The 15,677-nt window shown below is 39.5% G+C and overlaps 2 protein-coding genes across 2 annotated transcripts in view; both read left to right on the top strand.

The window, feature by feature from the left end:
* Positions 1–5,325, top strand: part of LOC141798122 (arf-GAP with coiled-coil, ANK repeat and PH domain-containing protein 3-like) — a 53,118-nt gene extending 47,793 nt beyond the window's left edge. The window contains exons 23-25 of the mRNA XM_074679924.1: positions 183–293; positions 761–822; positions 5,132–5,325. Coding sequence (XP_074536025.1) covers positions 183–293; positions 761–822; positions 5,132–5,232 — 274 coding nt within the window. The 3' untranslated portion in view covers positions 5,233–5,325. The remainder of the gene's footprint in view (positions 1–182; positions 294–760; positions 823–5,131) is intronic.
* A 618-nt stretch (positions 5,326–5,943) lies between these two features.
* ube2j2 (ubiquitin-conjugating enzyme E2, J2 (UBC6 homolog, yeast)) lies at positions 5,944–15,337 on the top strand. Its single transcript, XM_074678312.1, has 8 exons — positions 5,944–6,179; positions 8,469–8,599; positions 11,075–11,115; positions 11,282–11,384; positions 11,476–11,614; positions 12,561–12,641; positions 12,719–15,105; positions 15,230–15,337. The coding sequence occupies exons 1-7, from the start codon at positions 5,973–5,975 to the stop codon at positions 13,007–13,009; spliced, it is 993 nt and encodes a 330-aa protein (XP_074534413.1). The 5' UTR covers positions 5,944–5,972; the 3' UTR covers positions 13,010–15,105; positions 15,230–15,337.
* The last annotated feature ends 340 nt before the right edge of the window (positions 15,338–15,677 follow it).

Genomic DNA, 15,677 nt, shown 5'->3' with positions numbered 1-15,677 from the left:
ATACTGCCAGATGTATCAAAAGATTTAGATAATAGTCTTCTTGTTATACCTCCTCCGGCTGAAATGATCAGTTTAAACTGGATAACTCTTTATAGTTGTTAAAACAGAGCCATTTAAAGTCGAATGTATGTCAGAAACAGAACTCGTTTATTCACCTCTTTGTTTCTGTATGTTGTGCACAGTCAGGTGTGTCTGTTCCTGAAGAGAGGAGCGTCACAGACGGAGGTGGATGAGCAGGGTCATGACCCCCTGAGTATTGCTGTCCAGGCCGCCAATGCAGACATCGTCACCCTGTGAGTGAACCAAAATTTTCTCTTAGCAGACATTTATTCAAGCTTCTTATCCAAATATTCTTTAGTAGCAAAATACTCACACCTCACACTATTTTGCAGCACTTAATTAACTATATGTAATTAAGTAAGGTATATATAAACATCTCTGTTCATTATCTTTGCTCAAAACAAACTTCGAAGCTTTTTGCAGCTTTCTATGAATATTTAAAATAATAGACATAGGAAGAGATTCTATTTCGATCTAATGTTTCTGTGTTAAAAAATGAAGTATAGTGCTTTAGTGATCTAAAATTTGTTAGGAATGAACAACTTATGATAACGGCCTGAAATATTTTACCATCTCCTCCCCCTTGACATTTTAACCTTCTTTTTCCACTTATTATCCCAGTTCTCATCTCTGCTTCGATATGCATCTTTATGTTTGCTTACTTTTCTTCCCCTGCCTGTCTTTTTCTCCTCTCCTCCAGACTGCGTCTAGCAAGGATGAATGAAGAAATGCGAGAGGCCGAGGCTCCTTTGGGTCAACCAGGTCAATACCCCAGCAGCAGCCCCACTGAGCAGCAGTATAGGAAGTGCATCCAGGAATTCATCTGCCTCAACATAGACGAGTGCTAGTGATCACCTCCCTGCCCCGAACTCTCTGTCTACATATAGATATACAAATAATCCTCCTGACTGGGCGATCTAAAATAATCGAGCAGAAGAAGTTGGCCTTGTACTTTGATCTCATGTCTAATACTTTTGTAGATCAAAGCTCATGGACAACTTCCTCACTCAGAGGAGAGAAAACCCTTGGCTCATTACGGGGATGGGTTGTCTAACACCTTGGGAGACCTCTGATGGACCTTTTTAACTCTACTGACAATGCTGTCATCACGCCCATTTTCTGCATCACCTCTTTGTTTCTGCTCAGCACCACCCATTCTATGCTTGTTACATGACACACACACACAGTAAGAAGACATCTGCTTTTTGGTGTTTTGCTAACAGGGTCATACTCTAACCTCTCATTACGTGGTGTAACCTTTTTGGCGTAAGGCTGTGGGTTTACTATTGCCTAACAGCTCTGAAGAATCTGGCTGCATTAACCCCTTCTAATGTATATATACATATTTAGAATTTATATTGGTAATCTTTAAACTATGTGCTGTGGCATGAGGTGAAAAAATGCTGATCGTTCCATTTCTCAAAGAAAAAGAGTAGCCGACAAGCTGCAGTAGAGGTAGCCAAGGTTGTTTGCTGTGTATAAAGAAGCGTCAGGAAGGGAAAATTAAATGTAAAACTGTGACAAGAACACTGAAGGGCTTTGAAGAAAAGACCCTTGCCTGCTTTATAAGATAGTGAGTGAGTGTGTGTGAATGAGTGTGTGAATGAGTTCATGTGTCAGAGAATACTGAGAGACAGAGATAACGCATATTATGATACTTTATGTAGAGGAAAAAAGAAACTGTGCACTTTTCCAATTTACAGTATTATTATTTTGTTTATTGTTTATCCAGTTGGTCTCTACATTTTTCATTTGAGTCATGCCTGTCAATCTAATGTCTATCTTATTTATGTCTATCTCCCCAGAGGACCAGTGCAATGCATTATTTGGTGCAGTTTGTGTCTGCATAACTGTTAATGATTGTCATTTAAATCTGAAAACATTTCTCAGAATTTAGAACAGGAAGTTTTTAGATTGCATAGTTTCATCATCCATGAAAGACGTGATGCTTTCATTTTCTCTTTGGAATGGCCTTACAATGCTATGAGTATGATAACTGGCATCAGAGCAGACTGCTGACAGAGATTTGACTAGCTTTTCCAAGGAAATTATTCTTGTTATACCAGTTATGCGTTATCCGGTGAAAATGGGAACTCGCTCAGTTGTGACAAACCTGAACAGGAAGGGCTGTGAGGGGGTGGATAAAACTGGATTTACATCTCATTGTTAGACACTTCTGAACAAAGATGACTCATGATGCCTCCATTTAGCTGTAAATACTCCTCAATGTTACAGTATCTTTCATTAGATAAAGGGGCACATTTACAGACAGTTTATTCACTTGTGGGGTCAAAGATCACATAAATACATATCTGGCTCCCCTCACTGGTCAGTGCTTACAGTGATCACTGCATGCTTTCCCTGAAATATTTATGGGAGGTTAAACATCATTTGCATTTTGAGCATGAGTAAAATATCTTTCTATGGTTTTGATCACATTGTGCAGTGCAGTCCTGTGGCAAAAGCATGTACCATCATGACCCCTCTGGTGTCAGATATATTTCTTACTTTATGCACCTCTGTGCCGTCTCTAACTTCCACGGACCAAATCTGTGGGGAATTTTGTCATTCCTGTCTTTTTTTTCTCTCGTAACAGAAACAGTTAGTTGAATTATTTTTTTATTGTTGTTTTTTTTTTCTCTGCCAAAGACTTTTTAAAGGGAAAGTGTCTGATGTTGTTGTATAATATCACATTGTTTTTTTTCTACTGAAACTGTTCAGAGTAGATGCAGCATAGTCTTACCATACTTTGTGAAGTGACAGAGTGGTAGAAACACTGTTGGTGTACTCACATTTTAAAAGAGGTTACAAATATGTGACGGACCAGAGAGATGTTGGTGTGGCAGATGATGATCTGCCAATAGTTCAATGTGTACTGCAAGTAGAACCAGTCTAGGGGGTGACGTGAAGCTACTGTGACCAAACTGTTTAGGGCCCTGATGAAGTATTAAATGTTGTGTCCATTGTGTGTATTGACATAGGAGTGGTTAAAGGTGCTGTTCAAAGCAAACATGCTGTAAATAGTACACTTGTGTATTTAAACTCAATGCCAACTGCCTGCCTCTCAGCATTCAAACACGGATCCTTCCTGTCTGATCTGTTTTTTCTTCTCTTTAAAAACATAACAAAAAACTGTCAGGCAGACCTCTGCATTACTTGGAGGCGTTCTTCTGTTCACTGATATTTGGATATCTTTGGAATACTTTCTTCCTTGTCTTAAGACGCACTGAAGAAAAAAAAGAGATGACAATATGCATACAATAAAACGGAAAAAAAACTCATGATGAACTAACCCTGCTTCCTGCTTGGTGCTCTCATTTCTGACTCCTGTCTTATCTTTACGCATACATAACATTCTTTCAACATTATTTTTGAAAATTTTAAAGAAAATTGTCTCCTCAAGATCAGTATAAAATAACACATTATCAGATGTTGGGAGAATGATATTTTTCACAGTCTGGTCAGGTTTGTTTTCTGGTCTGTAATAAAACTTTAGTGGTCTCATGGCTTAATCAAAAATCCAAAAATGGTTTCCATCTCCAGGCTTTTAAGTCAAATTCAATCCACCCTTTAACAAACACTTTATCAACACTTTATCAACACTTTATCGAGTATGTAGCAGTTACATTGTGCCTTGAATAAACTAGTGTCTCCAGAGGATAAAACATTCAGGTTTTTTTTTTTTTTACCACCACTGAAACTTGTTTTCACATGCTGAAACTGTTCTACAACTCCAAGACAGCAAATGTCCATCGGCTGAAATAAAATCTGACTGACATATTATTGCTTCTGTCACCACAGGAACTGCTGAAGGAAGCAGGAGAGTTAAAACCAAGGATGCTCGGGATAGAGTGAGTGAAGCATCCTGGGCTGTCTTATTATGGGAATTCAGTGTATCACTGGGATTCTCTCTGCTCTGGTGGTTGGGGGTGATCTTTAAGGTGCTGTGGTCTTTGGCTGTCTGTGGGAATCTTTTTTTAATCTTTTCAGAGGAAATTAAGCATTCAAAAATATCTTTTCTGAAGGCATGTTATGTTCTAAATTAAAAAAAAATGTCTTGAGCGCCTGATGATGAATTAACATTGGTTTGAAATATATGTTCAAGAGCCAAGTTTTCAGCAGGTAGCAGGTCACAGAGGAGGGGTGCACACTACTGATCATGGTCAGAGGGAGGACTTGCCCCATCTTTAAACATTTTTTTAGCTTGAATCATCAAGGACATAGAAAATCAAAGTCCATAGTCACAACTTTTGAGTACTTGCATAAATAAATCTGGCATGAAAAAGAAAGGGAAAACTAAAAGCAGCCTTTCTTTTACATGCCAATACATACACCAATTAAGAAAAACTAAGTAGATTCGTATTCAATTTATTACATCATATTAATTAGTAAAAAAAAAAAAAAAAAAAATTAAGCTTATCTAACTTCATCAACTTGTAAAGTAAAAAATAATTTTGCTAAAAGTGGATAGAAATGAAATGAAATTCAATTCTGGTTGATTTAAAAAATATTCACTCAGGGTGATTCCAGGGTGGAAAATGAGATTTTAAGGGCGAACTCATCCAACCATCCCATTAACACCCTTGATCATGATGATATGCGAACCATAGCATCAGAGGCATGCACAGTGTATCCAAGCGTCAATGCTTTAATATTTATTAGACGTGGGTAAACAGAATCCCAGGACAATAAATAAAATGGAAAAGGGGGACAGGATGCTCACCACTCTTTTACTGCAACTTTCTGGTTTTCTCCTCTGCAAACTATCTCAAAGTCTTATTTCAGAGGGAACTATCTGAAAATTTGTACAAGTTAAGTTATGGTAGCAAAATAGCATTTTCACTTTTTATGATCCTAAATGAATATGTTTCTTCCAAGTGGAGCTTCTCATTCTACTAATTTGGGGACGTGGCTCTATCAAGTAAAGGTTTAACTGTTCTCTTTCTTTCTGAAATGTCAAAAGTGGGTTCCTTGAGACTCTTTTAGTTACTGGTTTTAAGATTCACTGCAGTCCCGGTTGTGCCCTCAATGTAGACATCCCTCCTTGACTTTGGTATCCCCCCTGTTGCAGATGACATCACCTGTGTTGCTGTCTTTCGCCAGTTTTCTACGTCTCTCCAGCCCGAAAAGCTGAAGAGAAGGACTGTTCAGTGCAAAACTGCAGTGACTTAGGATGACAACCTCTTCAGTCTTTGGCTTCTCTGGTAGCCAACTGCATTTTAAGATTGACTGATGGAAAGGATGCCGAAGGGCACAAGCTGATTATGTATTTATGTATAAATGCAGACACAGGTGATAGTATTTGATTCATAAGTATGGTTGGTCTGGGGAGACAGGCATAAGTCATGACTTTTAATGTGTGATCACTGGCCTAGATCAACAAAATGTATTATAATACTCCTCTGCAAACTTTATCAATGGATAATAATAATAATAATAATAATAATAATAATAATAATAATAATAATAATAATAATAATAATTATTATTATTATTATTATTATTATTATACAATTGTTTCTACTCTCTATGATGAGTTAACTTTATATTTATGTTGAAATCAGTAAAATGCCCCCTGAATGTTTGTAAATGTTTTGTTTATGATTAAATGGTTTTCATGCTGTGTATGGAATGTGTGTTTTTCATTAAAATATATGAGTATTCCATGCAAATTTTGTAAAAGAATGAAGCAACAACAATTTTAATATGTAACAGCAACGCCTAGAAACCATTTGACCGTTGCTGGTCGAAGGAAGAGGTCACACGAACACAGACTCCGTAGTGTGGTAGTGATTAAGGTAAGAAGGTATTTCTGGTTTATGTGTGGTATGGAAAATTTTTCCATTAACTCAAGGATATTTTCCTTTTAGGGAAGTCCTTTTAAGTTTTTGCTCGACACTGGCGATCAGCTGATGACAGTAATGCGCTTTCACTGCCCTTTTCCAATCCATCTCAAACTAACGAAGAAGAAAAACCGGAAGCGTCGTTTTGCTCCTGCTGGCGATAGCCGAAGCTACGTTGGTGTCATCGTCTTGTCGGTCTGGGGTTTGGCAACAGAAACGCCGGCTTTATTTCGTGTCAAGCCACGAATACTTATTTTCACTGGGGTCTCTGAAGAGGTACGCTTTTGCTCCTCGCTGCTTGGTTTGAAACGGCAGATACTCGGGCCCCTTCTCATGAGTAACAAACAGCCCGTGCTAATGCTAGGTAGCCAAACATAGCTGCGGCCTAGCCGTTGGTAGCTGAAGCCTTTAAAAAGCATAAGCCTGAGTTAGCCTTCGTGTCTAGCCTGACGGTCGTTATTGATATACTGTGTTTATATAACCCTTAAGCCACGTATGATGTCAGTCTGTGTTTTCAGGGTCATATAAAATATGTTCTGTCGAGTAACAGTCAAGCGTTAAGCTAACCTGTTCGGTTTCAGCCTCAGGGAGATTTAACACAAACGTTAGCGGATTAGCCTGAGCTAATATAAGATGAGTTAATGCCAGACAGTCTGTTTTTGTACAGGAAACGAAACTGTCGTGATCTTAACATGGTTACAGTTCATACAATGTGATTCATCAGAGACATATTATCAGCTGTTAGCCTCATGACACTAAGTTTTTTGCAGTTGTTGCTGTTACTGAGCTTGAAGTGGGATGACTTGAATACTACATTAAATTTACGTCGTGTTACCACAGTTGATTACTTGTGTTGTGATTACTGTACTTAACAATGCATGTCAAGTTCATATAAAGAGATCGATAACTGATACACAGACGTTTCGATTAGGCTTTTGAGGGATAATTAAAATAGTGAAACAGACTGAAAGTTCAATCTTGAATGGAAAACATACCAGACCAAACATTAAAAAGGAAACTTTTCAACACCTCTTCACTTCTGCTGGAGGTACACATAACAATCAAAACAGAATATCTGGTGCAATATCAGTTGGTGCAGCTGTGGTTATTCTTTGTACAATATCTTGTAGTTTGTTTTGTCTCTTTCGTTTGTTATGATGTGAAATAGTGCACTTATGTTCATAAATTTATTAGTTGATTTAGTTTGTGTTTTTTACTGTGTCTGATTTTCACCTGATGTTGGTCATTGATTAACCTGCTTTTTGCTGAGCTCAGTGGCATGACTAATTTTTGGGACTTTTTTGCCTAAAGGTTTACTGTGAGCATCACCTCACAGATATTGTTTGAATTTGACGGGATAGACATATAGTCAGACTTTGTAGGTAGGTAGATGGACTTTGTTATCTGCCCTAACAGTGACAGAAATTCTTCTTTGATAAGGCTCAGAAGACAGCAACTTTAATAAAAACAAAAACACATTCAGAAAAAAACTCTCATACAAACAGAAAAGGCAAACATTTAGGCTATTTGTTGTTACTCAGGAGGGTTAACTCTAGGAATGAAGGTTTTTTTTTTCTATAACTGTTTCTGGGCCACTGATTTTTTTGTGCCGTCTGCCTGATAAGCAGTAATTGGAAAGAGTGATAAAGGGGGTGAGAAGGGTCCTCTGTGACCAGGGTGACTTTCCTGATCGGAATCAGAATCAGAATCACCTTTATCCGCCAAGTATTTTCAAGAATACAAGGAACTTGACTCCGGTTAAAACTGCACTCTCTCAGTACAAATGTTGTGAATAGAATTTAAAAAAGTAGAAAAAATAGAGCTTAAGTAGTAGAGAGGAATAAGAATAATTACAATATTAAATAAAGAACTTTGCACAGAGTAGAATACAAAATATATACACAATTGAAGTTAAGAAATAGTGCACTGAATAAATGTCATAAAAAATGTGCAATTAGCAACAGAGAATGGAAGATGAATGTGCAATAGAAACAGAAACAGACAGACTGAGGCTGTACATGAGGTATAGAGATGTTTTTTCATGGCAGGTTAAGTGTTCGTCAGTGTGACGGCCTGGGGGAAGAAACTGTGCTTGTGTCTGGACGTCTTGACACACAGAGCTCTGATCATAGATTGTTGATAAAAGTCTGAGAGAGAGGGCAGAGGTGAACCATTTATTTTTCCAGCCTGATTGATCACATGGAAAACTCCTACGTATCCATTTGTCATTATTCTGTTCATTATGGAAATTTTCTTTCCTAGAAGGAAGTGTCTTCAGAATGATGTGTTTTCATGATAAGTTTGCTGTTCAGGGGATCTGAAAAAAAAATTTCAAACATGATTCTTTACCTGTTTAAATCACAAGCCACACTGTGAGTATCAGTCAGTTTGAAAACAGACATGAACTGTTGGGATACAAAGTACTGGAAAGCTCAGCTGTTTGAGTAAGCCTACCCTTTGGCCTTCAAATGCCTGAGAGGTAACAATGAGTGTGTAACAGGAACACATTTGAATATATCAATTAAAGGTACATTTCACTCTGTCACTTTCTCTCTGAATCATCAGATGAACAACAACGGGAATAAGAGAGCTCCAACCACAGCCACTCAGCGACTTAAACAGGATTACCTCAGGATAAAGAAAGACCCCGTGCCTTACATCTGTGCAGAACCTCTCCCCTCCAACATCCTAGAATGGTGAGATCTGCCTCTCTGAGAATCTGCCACACATCATTAATGTTGCTTTTCAGGTTTTCAATGTGCACAGACTCAAACCAGGAACAGATTCAACATGTCAACAATCTGGTTATTTAGTAAAACATGTTCTTATTCAGTAAAATGGGTTTTTGGTGCTAAAACAAATGAGATTTTTATTCTAAAGAGAATAAAATCAAACATAAAGAGTTGTAGTCAAACACTGTGGTTCAACTTCACTTTTTCGTTTTAAGAGGATTTTGTTCTAATTTTATTGGGATCTTAATAGGTTGGTTGTTAGGGACAAACTATTTCGACATGTTTTTTCTAACCTGAGGTTACCCAACGTTTTTTTGGAAACATTTAGAGTGTGACAAAAGATTAAATGTTTTTTTCTTGTGTTAATGTTTGTTATACTTTATTTAACATCTAATATTTCTTTTGTGTCCTTTTCATTGCACTTATATAAGACAATTTAACAGTTACACTTTAAGCTGGATCAAGTGATGACAAAACACACTCTGCCAGTGTTTACAGACTATTTCCTTGGTAGGCAGCAGTTCTTATGAATTATTGTCTGTTTTCTGTTCCAATCTTTTAATTATAGAGGTGACATTAGCTCACAGACGTGAATGTGTTACAGCTCTATGATTTCATCAGCAGGACACCTACAGACGCCACAGAAAAAAAAAACACAATCATACTGAATTCAACTGACCATAATCCAACAGAGGGGGGGGGGGGGGGGGGGGGGGGGGGGGCTTAGAGAGAGAAAGTTTTAACCAGCATGTACCTTGGGTTACCAGATGTTTTTTGTGGCAAAAATAGGATTGTTTACCAACAGTAGTGTCACTTGATGCTAGTGTTTTTCAACATGCGTTAATGACTGGGAGAGGGGCCAAAATGCGGCAGAATTCACAGAATGTTTTTTTACAGTGAGAAAGTTTAACTGTAAGAAGACCTCAGAGGAGAATGCATGCAGACGCCTCTTGTAATGACCTTGACCATGTGTTCATTTGCATGTTTGTTCAAACTTTTTAAGGTGAGGTGCCGACTACAGCTTGGGGCTGAAACATGTTTGTGTCTGTAGGCTGCTGTCAGTCTCTGTTTTGTTTTACGTATGATTGTAAATGCCAACAATTTTTGCTTGTTTTGTGTTCTTTGAGTCAAGAGCGTGGGACTTGAAGCACTTTTCTTTAGTTCAACAAATCAGCTCTGTTGTGTCCCGTACAGTGTCCAGAGCAACAGTTTGTTGAGTGTACACCATATTCATAACAACAATAATAACAAGTCCCTTATCTCTTACCACCTCTGCTGGTGAGGCAGAAAAAATCACAGGTCTCATAGGAAGGCTAAAATAAAAGATCATTTATGCTTACCCCCAGCTTTCTTTCTTTCTTTCTTTCTTTCTTTCTTTCTTTCTTTCTTTCTTTCTTTCTTTCTTTCTTTCTTTCTTTCTTTCTTTTAATGTGCTCCTCAACATGCTCAGTACACCTACACCTCCATGACTTATGACTGCAGTCACTTTAAGTGTTTGCCTTTAAGGTGTTCTTGTAAGTTTGTTCTGTTTGTAGCTCTTCATAAACGTTACAGACTAAGGACATCAGATTCTGGTGTAATGTTTAACCTCTTTACTAGTTTGTTTATGTTTTGTATGCATTTCTCTGGAAAGGGTAAAGACTGAGTGGGTAGGTACCACATTTTTTAGGTGTGATCTTATCACTGCACTGAAGAATTAGGGTAAGTGTACATCTTAGGCCATCCTCCATGGAGGTTTTTGTAAGTTGTGTTTCAGGCTTTTTTAAGCCAACCCCTCGAGGGCTAACCTCCTAACCTCACGGTGTGCGACCCAACAGCTAGCCCATGCTGGTGCCCCCTCAACAGGGAGTTTTATCTTGTTTTTATATGACCTGGTTGGTTCTATCAAAACTGGAAACTTCTTCCAAGGAATCCTGGAAGTCAATAAAATTTGCGGAAACAAATACAAAACGAACAACCCTGTCACAAATGGCTGAAATGACCCAAGAACAAATAATGACACAGTTTAAAACAATTGATTCTCAACCTACACCTTTTTCAAACATCACATTTATAAATTTTAAACAGTTAAGTTCAAAGAAGAGATTAAATTCACAACATTTCCTTCTCCTGAGAAGAACAAGTCAAGGTGAAAAGGAAAATTTCCTCTATTTCAAGTGTCTGGAGCAGGGAAGGCTCTAGTACTTTTTAGTTACAGATGCATTACAGAGAGATTTCTGACAACATTCGTCTCGTGCAAAATATAAAAATGTTATATGGGATGCATCTTTATTCCTTGAACACCAGAAATCAGCTAAAATATATAAAAAAAGAAGAATTGAGGACAAACTGAAGTGAGATGGTCTCAAATGTGACGCCACAGGATGGGGCGAAACTCATAGTGTGCCACAGCACTGATTTTGGTGACAGCCACTAATGGACCTTTCCTTTCTCCTTCAGGCACTACGTAGTCAGAGGTCCTGAGAAAACTCCTTATGAAGGTAAAGAAACACCTTTGGGACACATTTAACCAACGCTGCTTTTTACATCTGATAAAACAAGTTGGTTCTTGATGAGCTGTGTGATTGATTACGATACCAGATTTGGACTGAGTCATGTTTTGTCTGTGGTTTGAGTTGCTGATGTTATGTAAAACGTCTTTCTCAGGAGGATATTATCATGGAAAACTTATTTTTCCAAGAGAATTTCCCTTTAAGCCCCCGAGTATCTACATGATAACACCAAACGGGAGATTCAAGTGTAATACAAGGTAGGAGTTCAGATTCGTATTGAAAAAAAGGATTTAAGCTCAAATCTTGTGCTCTCAGGTCTTTTTTCTGACTTCCCTGCTTCCTCCACAGGTTATGTTTGTCCATCACAGACTTCCATCCAGACACGTGGAATCCTGCATGGTCCGTCTCCACCATCCTCACGGGTCTGCTTAGCTTCATGGTGGAGAAAGGCCCCACCCTCGGCAGCATTGAGACCTCTGACTACACAGTGAGTACAGAGCAAGGTTGTAGTAGTGAACTAAAACAAAACTAAAAAGGAAAACTAAAATTTAAAATACATTGCAGTTAACCCAAACTAATAAAAACTAGAAAAGAAAACAAAAACAATAAGTAAACTAACACTGTATCTTGTGTTCACAAAACTAACTGAAACTGACTAAGATGATAGATAAAATTACCTTAGTTATAGTTTTTGACAACATTAACAGCCTTTAGGATTTAAATTAATCCGACACATTTTTCCAACCAATTTTAGACAGTTTTAGGCAGTTGTCACTGCCGCACAGCACCATCATAGCGACATATAGGGACGAGCTTGTTTACTGCACTGACTGGCTGTGCGCTGTGCTGCGACAAAACGTAGTGGAGCAATGAATTAGAGCATCTGTAATAGTTTAATTGTTACAGAGTCCAAGTTTTTATTTATTGAACCTCATATTACATTTTTTTAAATAATTTATGTTAATATTATTTTCATGTAATTTTGTCAACATTATTTTATATAAATTATGCTTATATTTTTCATATTAAGTTTATATTATTTTCATGTGTTTGAGGCAGCAGCCAACATTTCGGTATCAGCATTGACTGAGCAGTGAGCACTATGTTGGACTTGAAAATAAACAGTATGACAAAATATTTACTCTGACCTTTTTGAATCCTGCAACTGGTTAATAAGGTATGAAAAAACTAAAACTAAACTAAAACTAAGCCTTGTTGCAAAAATTAAAACTAAATAAAAACTAGAATGCCTGCTCTAAAACTAATTAAAACTAAACGGTAATGGAAAATAAAATGTCAAAACTAACTAAAACTAAACTATAATGACAAATCCAAATCTACTATAACCTTGGTCCAGAGAAGGTGTTGTTACAGTCGGGAGTGATGGAGCCGAGCTTTAGTAAAACTCTTAATGTCACTTTTTTGTTTTTCAGAAACGACAGCTGTCAGCCCAGAGCCTGGCCTTCAACCTCAAGGACAAAGTGTTCTGTGAGCTGTTTCCTGATGTGGTTGATGTACGTAAGCAGCTGCCTCTATCTTCCTGACGTCTTCCTCCCTCTTTGTGTTGAGCTCATGTTCTCTTCTTCAACAGGAGATGAAGCAGAAACAGAAGGCCCAGGAGGAGTTAAGTGCCCGCACACAGCCCCTTCCCCTCCCTGATGTGGTGCCTGATGGAGACCCTCAGCAGGCCCACTACGGCCTCCCTGCACTCAATGGAGGCCCTATCCAACATGGGGGCCCCAACCCTGCACCAGGCCTGCAGCAGGCCAACCGCAACCACGGACTTCTAGGAGGAGCTCTAGCAAACCTGTTTGTGATTGTAGGCTTCGCAGCGTTTGCCTACACAGTCAAGTACGTTCTGAGGAGCATAGCCCAGGAGTGAGAGGAGCGGGCGTCCCCCTGCCAGTGAGCCAGCTAGTGGACTCCACATTTGACAAACACACTATGTGGGGGAGGGTCCTGGGTCTAAGCCCCTCCACAACCACCACCACCACAACCACCACCACCACCATGGACTTTGGAGGCCGATCCACCCAGGAAGGACCAAGAGTAGGAGGAGGGGGAGGAGGTGGGGAAGTGGAGGGGAGTGGGAGTAGCGCTTATTAAACAAACAGTTGTGATCTACTCTGTGCTTCAGTGGTTTGTGTCAGCAGCAGGAAGAAACTTGGCTCATGGGTTGTGGAAGAGTGCAGAATAATAGCAGGCTGTAGTTTGTTCCTCCACGCTGAAGGAAATGCAATACACCACCGCTCTCCACGGCTGACATCAAACTGATCATAACTTCTGGATTCAAAACGATCGTGGAGACCTCCTCTCTGCCCTCCTCCTGTAACAACAAATGTTTCTCTGCAACACTTTCAGATCAGTCAGGGTGTGAGGTGATGCTGTCACCAGACCAGGTGACGTCATGAAGTCAAATCAGGACAGAAGCGGAGGAGTGTTTCCTCTTGTGAACAGCAACAAATTTACGTCACACCGGTTCAACTACTTTGGATAAAGGTTATATGATACTTTCAGTTTGTCAGCAGACACTGTGAATCACACACACACTTCCCATGAAAGATGATGCTGCCCACACAGGTTAAATCAATGCTGAAATCTTTGTCACACGAGTGGGGTATAAGGAATTTTCTCATCAGATGAAGGGTAAGAAGAATTATGATGTAAATATGATCTATGACGGCTAGTGACCTGGTAGAAATCTGGGACAGAAATCAGTCAGGATTAACATGGATGACTATGATGATATAAAGAAACACCCAAAAAAGATCAAAAAGAGTGGGCAGGCATAGGATCAGTCCAGCCATATCACTGCATATGTGTTTTATTGTTTGCAACTATTTTCTGAATCATGCTCTGAACAACCGGTGGAGAAGGCATCGCTCTGAAAGCGCAGTGCTCACGTGTTAATTTCTGATTCACGCTTTAATTAAGAGATGAAAAAAATGAACACAAGCGTAGAGTGTCACAGCCACTGACCTGCGCTCAGACCGATTTGTGTCCAGATTTTCTCTTCCCCCAACCCATGAGCCAAGCTGTGACGCCCTCGTCTGCACAGACGCCACTGGAAACCAGAGCCTTTTTTAAATCGGCCAAGCTGACCAGTATAGCACCACACTATAAAGGTCTAAGAAAGGGGACACATGAAGAGAACCAACATTTTCTGTATATTCTTTTCCTTTTCTTTTTTTTTCCTTTGTGTTTTGTTCTCTTTATTTATAGAAACAGCCTCAACTCGTCCGTCTTGGTTCTGAGGAAACGTAGTGTTTGTTGAGCACTTGTGTGCGAGCAAACACGGACAGGCCACGGCGCAGGCTCACATAATTGCTGATAATTTACTGTTGTGCATTGCATTTAGTAAAGATGGATCTACTGTGTATCTAATGTTTCAGCAGGAACATTCACCTCTTTGTTGCTCTTTTCTTGGCACCATTGGGAAAAAAGACAACTGCTGATGATGGGAGTGCGTTTGTGTGATTATGCAGCAAATGCCCAGATTTCCATGCTTCAGTTAATCTTGTGTGACGTATGTTTTCATAGTAAATGCAAATAAATTACCCTGCTTTGCAGGGCATTTTAGCAAACTGTTCTTTAGATTCACTTCTGTCATCATATGCTTTAAACGTCTATAAAGGTTTTTACACACTTATATAACAAGGTCAAAGATGTGCTCTCTTCTAGAGAAAAGCGTAATTGGAGTCAAGCCCACATACTTTCATTGTTGGCTTTAGCCAATCGAAAGAGGTTGTAGGTTGTGTGCACATGTGTCAGGGCAAGCGGCGCCTTGAATTCCACTGAACATTGTTTACCTGGGACTTCCTTGACGCTTCCTAAGAACTGCTTAAAACAACACGTGACAAGATCACTCACGTCTGTGAAGACGGCTTTAAGAGCACAGCTGTGGGGCAAACAGTCACACTGAGCTCACTGCAACTTCACCTTCAGCACTGTAGCACAGGACTCTTACTCTTCTTCAAAGTGAGTATTGTTTTCAACGACTTCTTTCTTATTCTGTAAAAGTAAGAGGACTTTTCAGTTGATATAGCTGAGATATGCTTGTATGTTTTTTTTCTTTTCTAATTTTGTCCCTTGTGTGCTACAGGTCGTCTCCATTTGCATCCCTCCATCGCCATGTTCATTAACGAAGATTTAGAGTGTGTGGTCTGCTGCTACGAGTTCTCTCGCAGCAGCCGGGTCCCTCGGATGCTCCACTGCAAGCACACCTTCTGTGCTCCCTGCCTGGAGAAACTCTCCAAACTGGACGGCATCATCCGAACCGTCTCCTGTCCTCTGTGCCGCTGGATCACCTGCACTCGGGCCAGTCTGACTCTGCCTGGAGCTCTGTGGGTCAACACTGAGATCTGGGACCAGATCCCAGAGCAGGGACAGAAGAGCAGGGAGTTATCAGCGGGCACCAACACTCAGCTCATCAGCAGAACACAGTGAGTGTTCTCCTCTAAACAGCTCGTCTGACAGATTAAAAACCCTGCACTCCTCAGCACTAATCTTTATTCCTCTTTTCATCTGTTCCTCTTCAGGACAGTTTGCAG

Source organism: Halichoeres trimaculatus, unplaced genomic scaffold (assembly GCF_033239565.1).
Source record: "Halichoeres trimaculatus isolate MK-OKI-2021-1 unplaced genomic scaffold, fHalTri1.1 fHalTri1_scaffold_1, whole genome shotgun sequence".
In the NCBI taxonomy this organism is placed as follows: domain Eukaryota; kingdom Metazoa; phylum Chordata; class Actinopteri; order Labriformes; family Labridae; genus Halichoeres; species Halichoeres trimaculatus.
This window is presented reverse-complemented; position numbering and strand designations above follow the sequence as displayed.